Consider the following 20,325-nt stretch of genomic DNA (forward strand, 5'->3'; position numbering starts at 1 on the left):
GAAGAGTGTATAAAATAATGTATAAAATTAAATGTATTAACAAGTGCATTAAAAATGATATACAGTGACCTGAATGGTTGCTGAAATAATAATAATAATCCCAGGCAACAGCAGGATTGAAGAGAAACAACTGGAAAAGCTGACACAATATGAGGATTTAAAGATCGAATTGCAAAGACTCTGGCACAAGACAGTAAAGGAGGTCCCAGTGGTGATCGGCACACTGGGTGCAGTTCCTAAAGACCTTGGCTTGCACTTAAACATAATTGGTGCTGACAAATTTGCCATCTGTCAGCTGCGAAAGGCCACCCTACTGGGATCTGCATGCATTATCCGTTGATATCTGGAAAGCCACATTTTATCAGCCTTTCTTTTAAATAGGGAAAATCAACATCACTTTTATTCTTTGAAAACTGCTCATTCATTAGCAAAATGAGTTTTTAAAATAAACAAATCTATGGGTAATGAGAATTTTTATCAGGGGTTTATGGCATCCTTAGGCTTTCTTTGAAAGGTCAATACTGCCAGTTTATTGGCACTTTGTAATACTTATGTTTATGAACAAAGATATAAGAACTAAAGGGACTTAGTTCTTACGGTGTAAATTCACTGCACCGATCTTTGACGTATCTTTGTAGCATGCCTTTACTTAGGTCTTTTCTCAAGTCTAGAAGATTCAGTGGCAACTGACACCTAGTATATCAGTGGGAAAGTGATTGCTCTAGCTCAGCGTGTCTCAGTCTGGGGGTTGGGACCCCTGGGGGGAGGGTCACGAGGAGGTGTTAGAGAGGTCACCAAAAGACCATCAGAAAACACAGTATTTTCTGTTGGTCATGGGGGTTCTGTGTGGGAAGTTTGGCCCAATTCTACTGTTAGTGGGGTTCAGAATGCTCTTTGATTGTAGGTGAACTATACATCCCAGCAACTAAAACTCCCAAATGTCAAGGTCTATTTTCCCCAAACTCCACCAGTGTTCACATTTGGGCATATTGAGTATTTGTGCCACGTTTGGTCCAGATTAATCATTGTTTGACTCCACGGTGCTCTCTAGATGTAGGTGAACTCCAACATCAAAACTCAAGGGTTCAGCCCACCAAACCCTTCGAGTATTTTCTGTTGGTCATGGGAGTTCTGTGTCAAGTTTGGTTCAATTCCATTGTTAGTAGAGTTCAGAATGCTCTTTGATTGTAAGTGAACTATAAATCCCAGGAACTACTCCTAAATGACAAAATCAATCCCCTCTCCAACCCCACCAGTATTCAGATTTGGGCATATCAGATATTTGTGTCAAATTTTGTCCAGTGAATGAAAATACATCCTACATATTAGATATTTACATTACAATTCATAACAGTAGCAAAATTAAAGTTATGAAGTAGCAATGAAAATAATGTTATGGTTGTGGGTCAGCACAACATGAGGAATTGTATTAAGGGGTCACGGCATTAGAAAGGTCGAAATCCAATGTTGTAGACCAGTGTTTGGGAAACAGTATAAGTGGCTGTTTTAGTTTGAAACATAAAAGAAGTAATCAAAGTGCTGAATCAAGTTTGGGGATAGGATGCAGTACACTGGACAATTCTTTTAAGGTTAATAATAAAATGCAGTGGTCAAATTTTAGGTCCCACCAACAGCCACCATTGCTGTAATGTATTCCACTTTAAACTACCATTCAAGGCTTTGTGAAAGCCTCAGCTGATGAAAAATACTTATTTTGGCCATGAAGAAAGTCTGGATGTAGAACGAATCTTATAACAATTAAGATTGATCTAGAATGAGATTGTAGGAGCCAAATATTTCTAAACTGCTATGTTTCAGCCAGTTGCAATATATTTCACAAGCAGGTATTCATTTAGCCATTTTGTGTGAGCATATTATCTACATACCAAAGAGTTCTATAGCAGAGATTAGTTTTCCTTGCCACTGTCCTCCAGGTTTGGCATTCATGTCTCTAATCTGATCCATGATATTTCCATAGCATATAAAACCGTCACCCACATAGCCCTTTTGGCAGGTACATCTATGGAGAAATACACATGTATTTTTGTGTTTAGCTGAATAAGATACAAACGTATATAATAATAATAATAATAATTTTAATGTCAGTCAAATATGTCAAATGTCTCATACAAAATGTTTATTTTGGCTATTACACAAAGAGTTATCTCATTAAATACTCCCCCCCCCCCACTGTATTTTATATAATTTTGGGACATTTATGAAGAATATTTGTTGTTTTGATTAAGACTTATACAATCAAGTTGCAGTTGCTACTCTCTTCAATTTCAAATAAGTTTTTGCTGGAGCTTAAACCACAGCTTAAACAAGTGGAACTTTAGTTCTTGGACAATATGGCCATCTGTTAGCCCTGGCTGTTTCCTGTCTGAAGTTTGAGTGTTCCTCTTTATTTACTGTCCTGATTTTAGATTTATTTAAATACTGGTAGCCTGATTTTGTTCATTTTCATGGTTTCCTCCATTCTGTTGCAATTGTTCACATGCTTGTGGATTTCAGTGTCTTCTCTGTGTAGTCTGAAATGGTAGCTGTTAGAGTGAAACAATGAGGGCCAGTTAACACCTCCCAACAAAGGATCCCAAGCAGCAACCAGCCAGGCTTTGAAGCTGCAAGGCCATTAAATGCTAATCAAGGTGGTCAATTGCAACATTCACACTTGCCTCAAGCAGACAATAGTTCTTTCTCCTGCCCTGGATATTCCACAGATAGATAGATAGATAGATAGATAGTTCACAGTTGCCTACTTTCTAACAGACCTCACGACCTCTGAGGATGCCTGCCATAGATGTGCATGAAACATCAAGAGAGAATGCTTCTGGAACATGGCCATACAGCCCGGAAAACTCACAGCAACCCTGTCTCTGTTAGCACTGTAATGAGAACTCTTTTGAATAGCTCAAAATGGTAGTGGAGATCCTTGTTTCAAACTAGGTTCTTTTTCCAAGCCAGAATTATTGCGCTATGTTTTTGCAGATCTGGTTGTCATGGCTAAACAACAGAGTTCACTTTCTTCAACATTTTCCAGGCTACAGTCCAGGCACCAGGAATGACACAATAACATATATTAAGAAAACATTTGGCAGGTGCAACTCTTCTTGTCACTTAAGCACTCTTATTTAGTCCAGTTTATTTCAGTCATAGACCAGTAGAATAAAAAAAAAACCATACAGAATGAAGAAACACTGCAGAAATTCATTGAAAGTGGAACCCGGCAATGTCAAATAGCAGAAATTACTGCAACAAAATGTAAAGCAGTATCAACAAGCAGTGGGTCAGTTTAGATGCAATGTTCGCAGTTTCATTAATTTCACTTTTCTATTCAATCTATAAAGAATATACTCACTGCTTTGGGCTCCATGCTTGGAGAAAGAAACCAAGTAAACAGTACTTATATTTTCATGAAAGCTCAACTTTTGGGATATTTCTACATAGGCATTGAATAATTGCCTATATGTAAGCTGCCTTTGGGGTAGAGAAAGGCAGGATATCAATAGGTAAATAAATAAATAACACTATAAACAGTGTAATGAATGAAGAGCACATACAGTACCTCCCACACATATTCAAGGAGATAAATGACTTACAGAGTTTGTCCTGGTGCAGCCATTGTGCATTCAGCATATTTATGGCAAGGGTTGTTAATTGCACAGATGTCCGTCATACTACATCCTAGTCCAGGTGAAAAATTTCCAAAATGTTCTTTGCATTCACAGTGAGACTTACATAGGGAAGAAAAGGAAGGAGAAATTAATTAATTAATTAATTATTATTATTATTAATATGGATAATTGATGTTGCAATCCCAGGTGACAGCAGGATTGCAAAGAAACAACAGGAAAAGCTGACATGATATGAGGATTTAAAGATTGAACTGCAAAGACTCTGGCACAAGTCAGTAAAGGTGGTCCCAGTAGTGATCGGCACACTGGGTGCAGTGCCTAAAGACCTTGGCCTGCACTTAAACACAATCAGTGCTGACAAGATTACCATCTGCCAGCTGCAGAAGGCCACCTTACTGGGATCTGCACGCATTATTCGCCAATACATCACACAGTCCTAGACACTTGGGAAGTGTCCGATGTGTGATCCAATTCAACAGCCAGGAGAGTGTCTGCTGTGGACTCATCTTGTTGTGTTTCAAATAACAACAACAACAACAACAACAACAACGTTATTCTTATATCCCTCCACTATCTCCACGAATGGACTCGAGGAAGCTTACATATGGAACAAAATGCCCACAAGACATAAATACTAGGGTTGGATAGGTTTGCTTGGATGTGGCGTAATTCTGAAGAAAATCAGAAGTTTTAGCCTTTCGAAGGGATTTCTGCCATGTTTCTGTGAGTCCAAAGTCTCCTATCGTTTTGACTTGCCTTGCGCCATTGCGTCTAGCAACCATTGCTGTATATAAACCCAAGCACATGGAAGAGACTTTAGAATTGAACCAAAAGTGCCCCCTACATCTGAAACGAGTTTTAAACCATTTTTTTTGGATCAACCAAGCCTAATAAACACAAACAATCTATTAAAACAAAAACACAATTAAAATAAAAGCACAGTGAAATATAGCAATCCAGATAAAAACACATTCAAATAAAAAATAATAATAAGATTAAAAAGAGAAAAGGTGCTAGCGTTGGAAGGTTTTTACCTGAGGCTGGCACTTATACCTATGGTATGGTAAAGCCAAAATAGAAAAAGAACTTCAGAAATCAGTTTGTGAGATCAGCTCTCCTAATAATATGGGAAAAGTATAAAGACAAGTTCTACCCAAAGACCCCACTTTGGATTTCGCTGCTCGAAGCAGGTCAAAGAAGATTACTCGGTTGGATAAATTGGCCCACATATAGAGAAATTATTATGAAAAAGGAAGGGAGTTTTATCCTAAAATCTCAAAAAGAAATCACTCGACAATATAAAACAGTCTCCTTGTTTCAATATGCACAATTAAAAAATTATTTCCAAAAAGGTAAAGATCAAGGATTTTGTGAAAAAGATAATTTTTGGGAGCAAGTAATACAGAAAGACAGGAAAAATATTACAAATATATACACTAAACTATTAGATTGGGCCACGGAAACAGAAACAATTAAGGAGTGTATGATTAAATGGGCCTCCAATATAGGTAGACTAATAAAATATGAGGAATGGGAACTGATATGGAATAAGAAAATGAAATATACGTATGCAACGGAACTTAAGGAAAATTGTTATAAGATGTTCTATCAGTGGTATATGATGCCACAGAAACTGGGACTAATGCATAAGAAAATGTCAAACAAATGTTGGAAGTGCGAAACCCAAACATTTTATCATTCATGGTGAACTTGCCCCAAAGTGAACAGCTATTGGAAAAGGACTCAAGAAATAATTTAAAAAAAATCCTCAACACCAAAATACAGATGAAGCCAGAATATTTTTTATTAGGAATTATGGATGAAGATATAAAACTAGACACAAACCAAGACATTCTTTCACATACCTGACGACAGAGGCCAGAATAGTTTATGCCAGAAAATGGAAATCAAACAAAATGAGTACAGTAGAAGAGTGGCTAAATAAAGTTTGGGAAATAAAGGATATGGATAAATTTTCTTTCTACTTGAAAGATTACACGGGAAAACCAATAAGGAGAACGGATTGGAAACAGTTTGAAGAGTTCATGAAGAATATGGGAAAATCTGGCTAACTACTATAATAAGAAACAAAATAAAGGCCATAATAGTATATTATGGTGAGCTAGCATGATGTAGTAGTTTGATCATTGAACTACAATTCTGGAAATCAGGGTTGAAAACCCTGCTCAGCCATTGAAACCTCCTGGGTGACTGTTAGCAGATCATACTCTTTCAGCTTCAAAAGAAGGCAAAGGCAAACCCCCTCTGAATATATCTTGCTGTGATAAAACCATGAGATGTCCAACTTGGGGTCATCAAAAGCCAGAACAACTTGAAGGCCCATAGCAGCTGCAGTAATAACAACAACAGTATATCAGGAAGCAATAAATATGTAAGATTCTTTCAATTATAAAGTACCAATGAAACATAACAATAGAAGCCCCCATTTACATTGCCATAAGCTAGTTTCTGAATTCAGATTATTTGATTTGAACTGGATTATATGGCAGTGTAGACTCATATAATCCAGTTCAAAGCAGAAAATCTGGATTCAGAAATTGGATTATACGGCATTGTAGATCCAGCCGGAGCCTGCTATTTCATTGGAGGAGCAGTACTTTGGTATGTCTATGTGCATGTCCTTTCAGTATGGTCAACATTTGTTTCACATACCTTTCCAGGTCCATTGTATTTACAGACTGTAGATTCTGGAGGGCAATTCCCAAAGTTTGTTTGGCAAGGATCTATTGGCATACAAACTTGGCCATCTCCTTTGTAACCATATTGGCACACACATTTGTGACTATTGGGTCCCAGGTAGAAGCAATCAGCATGAGGATCACAAACAGGCTTTGAGCATGGATTGATGGCTGAGTGGAGATAAGAAGAGTAAATTACATAAGCATCAAAATGAATAAAACAAATAAACAATTCTTGTTTTTCTTTTTTTCGCATGAAACAAAGGCATGCCACTTATTGGAAAAGTGATATCTTATCACATCAGAAATTAAACGGAACTATTAAGTGGTAAATCTGTCTTTGCCTCTTCACTGAATCATACTGACAATAACTGCTATAAGTAGTTCCAAGAGATGTGATCAAAAAGCAGATCACAGCAGCCACTGCAAGAGGACTGTTCATGGAATCATAGAGTGGGAAGAGATCCCAAAAGCCATTCAGTCCAATCCCATTTTGTCATGCAATACGCAATCAAAACACTCCCAAGAGATAGGCATCTTTTCAAAAGCTTCTGAAAAAAGAGACTCCACCACATTTCGATGTAGCATATTCAACTGTCAGGAAGTTCCTCCTGATATTCAAGTGGAATATCTTTTGCTGTAATTTGAATCCATTGCTCTGTGCTGTAGTTTCTGGAGCAGCAAGAAACAGGCTTCAATTGTGACATGCAATATGTAAATGTAATATGCATATTTAAACATAGTCATCATGTGACCTCTTAACCTTCTCTTCTTTAGGCTAAATGTATGCAGTTCCCCAAGCCACTCATCATAGGACATTATTTGCAAGTATTTTTATCATTTTGATCATTCTCCACACAACTTCTAGCTTGTCAATATCCTTCCTGAACTGTGGATTTTGATAAAATCTTCATAAACAATTTAAACTAAATTATTGCCTATATGCACCAATAAATTCAGTAGGTACACCTATTTCCAGCATAAAGAGAATGGTGTTGTATTGTCCTATGATACATGTGTTAAAGACAATAACAATACAAAGTCAGCATGGTCTAGTGCAGTGGTTCTCAACCTGTGGGTCCCCAGGTGTTTTGGTCTACAACTCCCAGAAACCCCAACCAGTTTACCAGCTGTTAGGATTTCTGGGAGTTGAAAGCCAAAACATCTGGGGACCCACAGGTTGAGAACCACTGGTCTAGTGGTTTCAGTACTGGACTAGGACTCTAGGAGGCCAGTGTTTGAATCTCCCTTTGGCCATGGAAATCAACCGGTAAGCTATAATTTTTCAGCCTCAGAGGAAGGCAATGGCAAACTAAATTTAGGATTCCACATGCCACCGCATTTCCAATTCCTATGTATAGCTGTGAAAGCTATATATAAGAATTTATGTGAAAACTGGACATTGAAGAAACCTGATAAAAATCAACTCATTTGAAATCTCATGCTGGAGAAGAGTTTAATGGATATCAAGGACTGCAAAAAAGACAAATAAATGGGCCATAAAACCAACCAAGCCTGAATTCTCAATCAAAGACACCCTGAATCTTCAGGATCTGAGCAGGGTTACTAATAACAGGGATCACAAGTCAAATATGACTTGAAAGCAGTTAACAGCAACAAACACCATTCCTATCACAAATATATCAATATTTGTGGATTTTGAAAATATTATAAAAATACTTTAAATACCCTGACTTGCCCATCCTTGTGTGCATGTAAACAATAACTCAAATGTACTGAAATTAAAATGACCTCCCCTTTATATATTTTATAAAGTGACTGGGTGGCCCTTGTAGTCTTTTCTAACTATGATTCTATGAGTTACATCCCACCCCATATCACAGGATCTTAAAATAAAATCCGTTTAATAGACAAAACAAAATAAACCAGTAAAACAATCAGATGGAAAATATAACCCACAATTTAACAACTTAAAGCAAGGCAATTAAAATAAGAAAACAATGCAAACACATAATGCATGTGCAGGTTTGTTTTTTGTCAGCCCCCCCCTTCCCTCAAAATGAAATTAAAACTGTCCAGTTACTTACGTTGACATTGTTTACCATTCCAGTCATAATTGGGAATACATCTGCACTCCAGTTGGCTTCCATTACCACTGGATATGGAGCACTGGGAGTTTTCTGGACACTGCAGTTCTTGACATTCAGGGATGGCTAGGGTAAAGGTTATATGCAAACATGGATTACCACACTAACAACTAAAAGAAATAAATGAACAAACATTTCCCCATTTGTCAGCCATAACAATGACAAATAAGGGAGTGTATCTGACGATGTGCACAAATTCTAGACAACTGGGAGAGGGAAGTGGAGATCTTTGATACTGGCAAAGGGCATGACAATAGGAAGGAAGTCACACATCCTAAGACTTCTGTCAGAGGAATGTGTTAATCTCTGAAATGTCAGGTTAAAAAAAACCACAAGGAAGTGGAACAGAAGTCCGTGATATTTCTTTGCTTCTTGGCATTTTGACGAAGATCAACTGTAGATATTTCATGTAATGAGAATCCCTGAGTGATCTTTCCCAATAACATGCCTACATTTCGCTTATTACAGTTCCTCTCTCCCATAACATGCCTTCGTTGCACATGCTACCATTGCTGTTACATATATTCCCTCAGCCCACCTTAACAGCCAATAGCCAGATCAAGGCACAAAAGAATGGCAGTCCCAATTCCTTCCCACCAGAGAGTGAGGCTGTGACAATCAGAAGCAGTACTCTGGTCCGGTTTGAGAAAGTTGAGCATGGCAACCCTATCTTGACACAACCACTGTAAATGTAGCCTTTTGGATGCTTTGCAATTCACTAACACTATATATGGAGCTTCTTCCAAAGGTACCAAATCTATCTGAACAAATTTTATGTGCTGAGAATATGTATTCTTTTGCTATAAAATGCAATTTTCCAAGCCTTGTGCTGAAATGATTTATTTTGATAGTATTGATTTGTACATAATGCTCCTACCCAACAATGTGCTGCCAGCTGCCACCTATAATTCATTTTTCATTTTTTAAAAATGTGGTATCTTTTGGAAACAAACTCCATATATGAAGATTAGCTGTTAACCTGGGGAACTCCAGCCATTGTATATATCCAGAAACATAAATATTTTACTTACATTGATCACATCTAGGACCTTTGTATCCAGAAAAGCATGAACATTTCCCATCTCCAGTCATTCCACTGTTGCATATTCCATGAACACAGCTGCATACTAGGGTAAGAATTAAGTCTTAAGGTAATCAATTATACATGCCAGTTAATATCATTGCAGTATATGACTGGGTTGCTATGAGTTTTCCGGGCTATATGGCCATGTTCCAGAAGCATTCTCTCCTGATGTTTCACCTGCATTTGTGGCAGGCATCATCAGAGGTTGTGAGGTTTGTTGAAAACTAAACAAGTGGGTTATATACAGGGTTAGTCAAAATGCATAGGCCAATAAGCCATTCAATTGAATGGCTTATTGGCCTATGCATTTTGACTAACCCTGTATATCTGTGGAATGTCCAGGGTGGGAGAAAGAACTCTTGTCTGTTTTGTGGCAATTGTTGCAATGGTTACAATTGGCCACCTTGATTAGCATTTAATGGCCTTGAAGCTACAAACCTGCCTCAAACAGACAAGAGTTCTTTCTCCCACATTCCACAGATATATAAACCCAATTTCCTAGTTTCCAACAGACCTCTGAGGATGCCTGCCATAGTTACACACAAAACATCAGGAGAGAATGCTTCTGGAACATAGCCATACAGCCTGGAAAACTCACAGAAATCCAGTGATTCCAGCCATGAAAGCTTTTGACAGTATATGGCTGTTTCACCCCTACTCTGGCTATAGTTGCTTTCAGTATACAAGTTTGTTGAGAAAGCCCATCATAGAACAGAGAGAGTAGTTAAAGTTACAGCTGTTACTCTATTGTTAAAATTGTTGTGACAATGTACCCAAGTATTTCCTAGAACAATGAAAACAAAATGCAGTTAGGATTGCCAGGAAAAAAAACCAACATATCCTGAACATTTTATGCTTAGCTGTTTATTGCTTAACACCTCACACCTATTACCCATGGTGATGTGTTACACAATGCTGATATACTTTCTGCTAAAAATGATTAGTCAGATTTTAGAGACAGGTTGTATTTAAAGCTGAATAGACGCAACCAAATTGATTGTCTTTGCCCATTTGGCTGAAGTTTGCTTTGACCCTAATTAAAAAATGGAACATATTGTCCCCTGGCACACAAGAGTTTCCATATGCTTATTTTCTGCTTAGAAATAGTTGACACAAAAATCAACTGTATTGCATAGGAAATATCTGTAGGAAATGTTTTCATTACTTTCTCAGCATGTCAAGCAGCACCTACTAACCTATATCCTGACTCCTGCAGTTTTACTCTATACTTAGACCATAAATTATCTACAGGAAACATACTTGTATCCAGGAATCAGAAAGAAGTCGGTTACATAGTGGAGAGTGGTTGATTAAATGTTGCAGAATCTTCTGTATGGTTATACAGAGCAATAGCTCAACAGAACATTATACATATTGCTTACAAAACTTCAGGCACCAGCATTTTATGGTTAAATTGTTAGTTACTAAGCCAGTGGTTCCCAACCTGTGGTCCACAAGAACTAAAAGAACTAAAATATGGCCCATGGCCTTACTGTTACTACACCGTTGCAATGACAGTGACTGGTCTTGCAAAACCCTCTTATAGTGCCAAGAATTATTAAATACGGTTTTCTGTGGGTGAGCAGATGGCGACTACTGGATGGCATATGTTTTGTATCAGAAACTACAGCTAATGTGGTCTATCTAATGCAATGTTCTGACTCAGCACCCCAAGTAACCAAACCAAAATCTAAAGCTGACCAAAAACTGATTTGTAACCCTTTTGGTACTAATGTTGGAGAGTGTTCCCTGGTCAAAAAAAGATTGGGAACCACTGATCTAGATGAACAGTTGTATTTCTCATGCATATCTTGTTGCAAGTAATATCACATAGGTACCTTTATGTCACAGTTCTTCATATTAGGTTTGTCAAATTATGGGAGTCATAATTTTGCTGATAGGAGTCATAATTTTGATAAGAACAACATAATTTCTTGGAAATTTTCCAGGATTACAGTTTTCCAATGATACAGATAATATTTTACCTGGGCAAGATTATTAAGCCGTAAATGAACAGTATGATTTTAATTTGGAATCTAGTTCATAACATTTTTGAAATTCAAAACAGACACACCTGAAATACAGTCTGGTCCAAAATGATTGTCCTCTGCACATTTTTCACAGGCAGTCCCAGCAAATCCTTTCTGTAAAGTAAAAACAAGTTTGCTTATGAAGAGGTAAAAGCTAGGAAGAAAACCACTATTGAGCTGCTAACCTTAACAAGCTGGCTATAGGCTAAAATTCATTGAATCTCAGCAAGAATTCAAGTCTTTGATGGGATGATTCTATATTCACAGTAGGCATTATTTTTTCTTTCTGTGCTTTCTACAGCTTTAATAACATTACTATTATGATCACACTAAATACACAAAAGCATACCTGGCAGGTACAGGTTCCATTCCCAAAAATACCATGAAAGCAATGTCCTTGGTTATTACATGGAGAAACTGCTCCACCTGGACATTCTGAAAATGAATAATCAACAAAATTACACTGAGTTGTGTAGTAGACTAGTGAGCTGCTGCTGAAACTACTTAAATTGGTGCTCTGAATGTGTGAATCTATAATGTGTATACACCTTTATAATATAACACTAGCCAGGAAGGATCCACCCAGACCTTTTCAAACCAATAGTTCAAAAAAGCAAAAAAAGCAAATAAATAAATAAATAAATAAAAATAAAAAAACCACACAAACAACAAACAAAGAAGAATGAAAAAGGTCTTTGCCCTCCAAGTCTATACTGGATTGGGCAAATTACTGTGTACATGAAACCACAAAGGATCTTTGTTGAAAAAAAATGGTTAATTTCAACAATAAATGCTAGTCCTTAGCTGCTGGGTGCAGATCCTAGTGATATCTACCAGAAGCATGCCTTACCATGGCCGAAGTTGTTGCAATGGGATGGAAAATCTGTTCCAGAGTGTGCTCTCTACTTTAAAGGGGCTATCCAAGGTGCTGAACCACATTGGGAGTACATTCTAGCAATTTAGATCTTTTTCCAGAGAAACAAATGTCTCCACTGAGCCATGAGACATCTTTCACAGCTTCCCTGGAATTAGTAGTTGGAAAAATATGTAGGGCTGAACCTCATCCAGATGTGATATGTAATATTGCAGCCTGTGCATGTACAAGGTTTCATGTAGGTATAAAATAATAAGTTTTGTGGCATGGCAGTAGGCTGGACTAAATAGCCCTTGTGGTCTCTTATATGCTACTAATTTTTAAAGGGCTTGACTCCTGAGGATTTGGGATTTGTAATCCAAATATAAATTGCCCAAATTCTATTCATACCATACAGGCCAAATGCAATGGAACAAAGCAGGAGTGTTCCTGGACCACTTTTGGAGGCTGATGATGAAAGTTACCATTACATATTCCTGTTAATTCCAAACTAGCCAGATAATTGAGAAGGTGACAGTACCAAAAAGATACTGACAAATCCAGGAGAATTTAAAGGGGGTGCATCCCCCTCCATCCACCCTCATCCACTCATAGGGCAACCAAGCCCTCAAATCAAGCTTCAATCTGGACTGAAATAGATGCAGATTATCAGTATCATCCATCCAACTAAATATTTAAAATAAGCAGTTCTTTTAAAACTGCTGACAGTTTCATTCCATTTCCCTGTTCTTGTTTTGACACTGCAATAACCAGTGCTCTATCAGTCCACATTATTGCATTATTACCACATTGTTCTCCAATTGTACCTTGGCAAACAAAGCACTTCCTCTTGTTCTTTACATTTCAGAACATTCTAGGGTTTATTATCTTTTCTGCGACAATTATCCAATACATGTCTACTCATATATAAACCCCTTTTAGTTCAGTGGGATTTAACACATGACGTTCTAGTACAGCACTATGAGGATGAAGCTTTTAGTATGATTGCAAGGGCATAAATTCCATTCAATTACATGGTTTGTTGTTGTTTTGTGCCTTCAAGTTGTTTCCAATCTAATTCCAAATAGACATGTATATAACATCTCTTAAAGTACTTGATTGAATGCCATCATAAGTAAAAAAGACAAAACTTCAATAACATTATGTAACGATGTGAAGCAATTATGAAGTAATTGTGTGAAATGAGCTTTTCAAAGTTCTCTTTGAAAGCTTTTAACAATGTAACCATTTCAGAAAAACAAAGCCTTGCTTTATTGGATACTATCATGTATTTACTATTGTAAACACATCACTCTGAAATTGCCCTTTAATCTTGGAGACCTTTGGCAAGTTATACCCTTTCAAACTCAGAGGAAGGCAAAGGCAAACTTCCTTTGAAGAAATTTGCCCAAGAAACCTGTAGGACTGTCACACATTAGAAATGATTGAAAACAGAACAACAACAACAACAACAACAACAACAACAATCACGTATATCAGTGTTTCCCAAACATTGGTCTACAACAATGGTTGTCAACCTTCCTAATGCCACAACCCCTTTATACAGTTCCTCGTGTTATTTTTGTCACTACTTCATAATTGTAATTTTGCTACTGTTATGAAATCGTAATGTAGACATATGTTTGTTCACTGAACCAAATTTGGTACAAATACCCAATATGCCCAAATTTGAATACTGGTGGGGTTGGGGGGGGGGGTTGATTTTGTCATTTGGGAGTTGTAGTTGCTGGGATTTATAGTTCACCTACAATCAAAAGAGCATTCTGAACTCCACCAATGATGGAATTGAACCAAACGTGGCACACAGAACTCCCATGACCAACAGGAAATACTGGAAGGGTTTCATGTTGGAGCTGTAGTTTACCTACATCCAGAGAGCACTGTGGATTCAAACAATGATATATCTGGAACAAACTTGGCACAAATACTCAATATGCCCAAGTGTGAACACTAGTGGAGTTTGGGGAAAAATAGACATTGACATTTGAGAGTTGTAGTTGTTGGGAGTTGTAGTTCACCTACAAAGAGCCTTCTGAATCCCACCGAGAGAATTGGGCCAAACCTCCCACACAGAACCCCCATGATCAACAGAAAAATACTGTGTATTCTGATGGTCTTTGACAACCCTTTTGACACTCCCCTGTGACCCCCCCCCAGGGGTCCCAACCCCTAGGCTGAGAAATGCTGGTCTACAAGGTGTTTTGGAGTTTAGCTCCCAGACTCCCTAATCATTGACTAAGGCAGCTGAGTCTTCTGGGAGGTGGTCCATAGCACCCGAAGAACTAGAGTTTGGGAGTCACTGACCTAAGTGATGCTTAAATATATAGAATTAAAGAAACATGCATTTAGATTTCTGAAAGAAGGAAAGAAAGAAAAGTTGTCAGTATTTTTGTCACATGAATACATGTTATCAAGATGCTTTTACCTAGGCAATCTGGCCCCCAATATCCCTGGCAACACTGAGGCTGCAGCAATTCCTTCACACAGGTATGTCGACATCCTGGGAGAGTGAGAGTGAAATCCCTGATTTCAAGATGATGCCTGCAAGAAAAGGATTGAAGGCTTGTTAAACTTGCCAATGCCTTTACATGAGCACTGATAGGGATATCTCACTCATGTACACTTATTCCCAGAATTCATGAAAGGATCACTAAACAGACTAGATTTTCATCCCACATCTTGTCAGCTGCATTTTGAGCAGGCTGTCCAAAGTAATCATTTCTATGCATTCAGAAGAACATTATTGGGTTTTTCCAATTATCGGGAAGATCCAAAGCTGGAAAGGTTGGGTCATTTAAGTGAGTGTGAGTAGCCTGACTCTTGCCCCATGCCGCCTCCTCAATGAACACTTGAACAGGATGATGGAAACAATGGAAACTTTTAACATGTTCTCTTCTTATTTGAGGGATTCAAGGCCCAAATTCAGAATTCATAATAAGCAAGTGAGGAGGCCAAGCATACAATCCTGCTCTCTTCCTGTGAAATAATTCTCATACAGAGCCTTCTGTAAATGAAACAATAGCCTTTTCACAACACACAATTACAGTCAGTTCTCCACATGAGTTTAGGGGTGCAGAACCCTGCAATAGTGGAAAAACTGAATAAAAATGTTTTTTAACTTTAGAGAGCAATTATTCTGTAATTTCTATATCCTCTAGTGTGACTCTATGGCAGACATGGGCAAACTTTGGCCCTCCAGGTGTTTCGGTCTTCAACTCCCACAATTCCTAACAGTCTCAGACCCCTTAGGCTTGAGCAGATGAGAGGGTAAAGGAAAGGGCCTGAGGCTGTTAGGAATTGTGCGAGTTGAAGTCCAAAATACCCGGAGGGGCCAAGTTTGCCCATGGCTGCTCTATGGTCAACTTCCCCTGGACACTGACTGCAGAGATGTTCTGGAAGATCTAGAGAGGTGTTTTCTCTAAAATCTCCAGTCACTGGAGGGCCTAAAGTTTCCTAGACATCTCTGAATAATCAGATCTGCAAAAAGTTAAACCTCCAGACTACATAGCACTATGATCCCACTTCAAGTCACATGGCTGCATTCTATGGAACTCTGGAATTTGCAGTTTGGTGAGAAACTAGAACTCTCTAGGTGAGAATTCTAAACATTCCTTCCTAAACTATCAGTCCTAGGATTCTTTAAGATGGAGGGCCCTTCCACACAGGCATATAACCCAGAATATCAAGGCAGAAATCAAGGCAGACAATCCCACAATATCTGGGTTATCTGAGTCCATACTGCTATATAATATCCCAGTTCAAAGCAGAAAATGTGGAATTTATTCAGCTGTGTGGAAGGAATTAGATTTGTGGTAATTGATTTGGGATAACACTGCTATAAGGATGTGATATGGATTGGAGACATTGGAAGGTCTCAATTTTTCAGGCTTCTAGATCATTTGGTGAATTTCCACATGTAATAGAAGCTCTCTTCTGCATATTTAGGAGGGCAATGACAAAAGCGGAGTGGGCTTCCCCTCCCAGCAACTTTTCTATGAATGCTTGAAGAGGGCTGTCAATCAAAGGCCACCCCACTAGTTTGTTGCAGCAGGTGCAATTTTTCTCAACATTGCAGTGCTCTTATGGGAACCACTACACCTGGAACATACAACCTCTCCCTCAGAGCAATAACATGCCATAAGAAGCCAAACCCACTTTTTAGGAACAGAGCTGCTCCCCAGCTATACATTCTTCTAACACAGGCATGGGCAAACTTCAGCCCTCCATGTGTTTTGGACTTCAACTCCCACAATTCCTAACAGGTAGTAGGCTGTTAGGAATTGTGAGAATTGAAGTCCAAAACATCCGGAGGGCTGAAGTTTGCCCATGCCTGTTCTAACAAGTCCTGTAAATGAACATGAATAATGAATCAGGGTGGGAAGAAGGCAGCCTTCCAGAATTGCATTTACCAGCCTCCTCACCATTAGCAAAACTAGTTGTGCTGTTGCGTGTTGCAGTCTAGCAATGTCTAGAAGGGTTCCAGCCCCTGCTAGATATGATAAGCAGTCTGAGAAATGACAGCAAATGTTTCAATCTGAAGACTTCATTAGAAATTTATTTTAGTCTGTGCAAGTATCATGAGATGTCTGTATGGAGGAATGAAAGTGAGAGGAACTGTGCATACTGTTTTTTTTTTCATGTCAGGAGCGACTTGAGAGACTGCAAGTCACTTCTGGTGTGAGAGAATTGGCCACCCACAAGGACATTGCCCAGGGGATGCCCGGATGTTTTGACATTTTATCATTCTTGTGGGAGGCTTCTCTCATGTCCCCACATGGGGAGCTGGAGCTGACAGAGGGAGTTCATGCACTCTCTCCCTGGATTCAAACCTCCAACCTGCTTCAGTAATGCTGTCACAGGGGTTTAACCCATTGTGTTTATTGACTGCTGATTCTAATTATGCACATTTTTTTCAAAAACTCTAAATGCACACAGGTCTATGCATGAAGGGATAGCACAAGACATTTTGCTGCCTGAGGCAAGGTTGCTTCCTCCATGCTATGTTCTCAACCCAACTGGATAGCTGGCTGAAACTTATTTCAACACTGGCAATGGAATAGGATGCTTTACCACCCTTGATGGGAACAATCAACCTTAGGGAATAGAGACCACTCACTTCTGATCCTTACAACAAGCTGTGGGATGCAGGATAAACAGATATGATACAATCTCTGCTATTTCTTATTATCTGCCCAAGGGAATTATTTTGGCACCTGCAATCAAAATTTTCACAACATGTATTCTCATGACAAACTGCAGTAAAATATGCTAATACCAAATTAACAATGTGTTACCATTTTAATCCAAATTCTGTTCCTTGAGCTGCCCCTCATTGTGCTTAATGGTAGGGCTGATCCTGATAGCTATCCACGTACATGTTCAATAAAGACAGAAATGGGGCAGCTTCCATTTAAGAAAAAAAAAGCCACTTCCATAGGAACTTGAAATCTACAGATATGTTTTGCCGATACCACTCATTCAAACAGAAAACATCTGCTTCAGAGCAGAAAACAAAAATCTAATTAAGAAAAGAATTACCTGCAGTCGGGCACCCCAGAACTATTGGTAATTTTGGTATAACCTTCAGGACACCGTATTTCATAATTGAGAGAGCAAGATCTGCATTTGGTTTTTGTGGTCACAAGTGTTTCCTCGTCACATCTGTTCTTTCCCTAAAGGAGGGAGGGAGACAATTTGAGCCTGTAGTTGTTAGCTTTGGGCTAAACATTATAACTGTGCCTTTAAAAGTCATTTTCAGGTACAGACATTAACAGTGGGTTCTAACACATATGGGGCATGATTGATTTTATTACTGATTTTACTTAACAGATATGTAACAGTATGGTCAATCAGCTAACAGCATAACCCATGATATGTGTGTGTGTGTGTGTGTAACATTTCACTGCAATAAAATGGTAAAATAACAGTAACAATAGCAGAATAGCAACAGATCAATACACAGCATCATACAATTGTGTTTGTATAAAATTCTTAAAGAATGGGTTACATGTATCTGTCTCCTTCAGTTTGACTTATGGCTGGGATGTTCCTTAAGATTTATGAACCAATATTTAACTGGAGTTACTCTTTTTCTTTTCACTGAGTTATGCTCCAAAGTTCTAGTGTGTTAGTAATACTTATCCATAACCAAAGACCATGTTACCCCAAAGGAAGTTGTGATCCCTCTTCTCTACGTGTAAGTATGCAAGAACTCCAAAGGACCGAGAAGAGCTGCTGTCTCTTTAACAAGAATGAGGGTTAGGGTTAGGGAAGGCAAATTAGGGAATTAGGGAAGGCAAAACTTAATCTATAGGTGCATCTCCTTTCTTTGCAGGAAGGCAATATGGAAGTACCAATGTAAGATTCTGTTATTAACAAACTTTATTTGTACTCCACCACCATCTCCCCAAAGGGACTTGGGGTGGCTCACTGAAGCATTCCAAGTGAGTGCCACATGCAGACAACAATAGGTAAAAGTAAAGGTTTTCCCCTGATATTAAGTCCAGTCGTGTCCAACTCTGAGGGTTGGTGCTCATCTCCATTTCTAAGCCGAAGAGCCGGCGTTGTCCATAGACACCTCCAAGGTCATGTGGCCGGCATGACTGCATGGAGCACTATTACCTTCTTGCTGGAGTGGTACCTATTGATCTACTCGCATTTGCATATTTTCGAACTGCTAGATTGGCAGAACCTGGGGCTAACAGCAGGAGTTCATCCCACTCCCTGTATTTGAAACGATGACCTTTCGGTCACCAAGTTCAACAGCAACCTCTCATAATTGTTGTCACGAAGTTTAACCCACTGTGCCACTGGGGGCTCCTAACAGACAACAATACATAAGTATAAATACAATGACATAAGTATAATCAACAGCGCATAAAAATCTCATTAATAAAATTATACAAAAAATGAAAATTGTAAAATCCCTAAAACACAGTGGAACCTGCCATCTGACTATCTGTCATAACAATCAATCAAAGTGCAGGCCAGTACTATCAGTGATTCATCACATTTGCCAAGGATTACTTATGTTGTCATATAAAATAACTTCTTACCTGCACAGCCATTTCCATTGAACTGAAGGTATTTGCAGTCAAAGATGACAAAAAGAATAAAACTACCCAAGATTTCCTCATATTGAAAAAAGGAAGTTGATTATCTCAAATATTAATGTTACAGCAACAAAGCTTCTTCCAAATTTTGCTATGCCAAGTTCACCCACATTATTAGACAAACACCCATGTATAGTAGTTGTTCCAAGAACCCAACTTTCTTTTCTCCCTCTTCAGTAACAAGCTGAGAATAAAAAGCATGTGAAATCTGACCAGAGACAGGAAAGGCTATCCAAAGGCAAAGAGCTGGTGTTGGGAATGCTTACAGCAAATGCAGTTAACACTTCCTAACAGGCATCCTGCCAGACATTACCGTGTTCAGTCTCTTCCTTGCAAACACCCTCACCTCCAATTTCTGGCACTGTTGACAGCAGAATCCCAAGGACACTCACTGATAACAAAAGATTCTGGACATCGATGACCTACATTCAGAATGACCTAATTTTTCTTACATGAATCGTAATCTGATCAACTGGGCCTGCCATCTTTATGTGTACATAAGAGAGAGACAGCATGGTGCAGTGGTTTGACCATTGGACTATGACTCTGGAGACCAGTGTTTGAATCTCCACTTGGCCACGTAAACCCACCGGGTGACATTGGGCAAGTCATAATCTCTCAGCCCCAGAGGAAGGGAAAGGCAGACCCCCTCTGAACAATTCCTGATAGGAAAACACCACGATAGCTTCACCTTAGTTGGACGTTATTTGAAGGCACACAACAACACATAAAGACTGTAGCTCTTCAATTCAATGCCAAGACATCAGAGGTGGATGAGGCAAT

The 20,325-nt window shown here is 38.7% G+C and overlaps 1 protein-coding gene across 2 annotated transcripts in view; it reads right to left on the bottom strand.

Annotated features, from left to right (window-relative positions):
- The window catches only part of STAB2 (stabilin 2), an 88,192-nt gene extending 68,079 nt beyond the window's left edge, over positions 1-20,113 (bottom strand). Inside the window, exons 1-10 of one of the 2 annotated variants that reach the window (XM_060776891.2) lie at positions 19,486-20,113; positions 17,969-18,102; positions 14,856-14,971; positions 11,906-11,991; positions 11,601-11,670; positions 9,474-9,569; positions 8,383-8,508; positions 6,309-6,505; positions 3,600-3,733; positions 1,887-2,020 (exon numbers count right to left, since the gene is read on the bottom strand). In XM_060776891.2, the coding sequence (XP_060632874.2) occupies positions 1,887-2,020; positions 3,600-3,733; positions 6,309-6,505; positions 8,383-8,508; positions 9,474-9,569; positions 11,601-11,670; positions 11,906-11,991; positions 14,856-14,971; positions 17,969-18,102; positions 19,486-19,566 (1,174 nt within the window). In that variant the 5' untranslated portion in view covers positions 19,567-20,113. The remainder of the gene's footprint in view (positions 1-1,886; positions 2,021-3,599; positions 3,734-6,308; positions 6,506-8,382; positions 8,509-9,473; positions 9,570-11,600; positions 11,671-11,905; positions 11,992-14,855; positions 14,972-17,968; positions 18,103-19,485) is intronic. The other variant, XM_067469231.1, reaches the window with a different exon arrangement.
- Between the last annotated feature and the right edge of the window lie 212 nt (positions 20,114-20,325).

This window comes from Anolis sagrei, chromosome 5 (genome assembly GCF_037176765.1).
Source record: "Anolis sagrei isolate rAnoSag1 chromosome 5, rAnoSag1.mat, whole genome shotgun sequence".
Taxonomy (NCBI): domain Eukaryota; kingdom Metazoa; phylum Chordata; class Lepidosauria; order Squamata; family Dactyloidae; genus Anolis; species Anolis sagrei.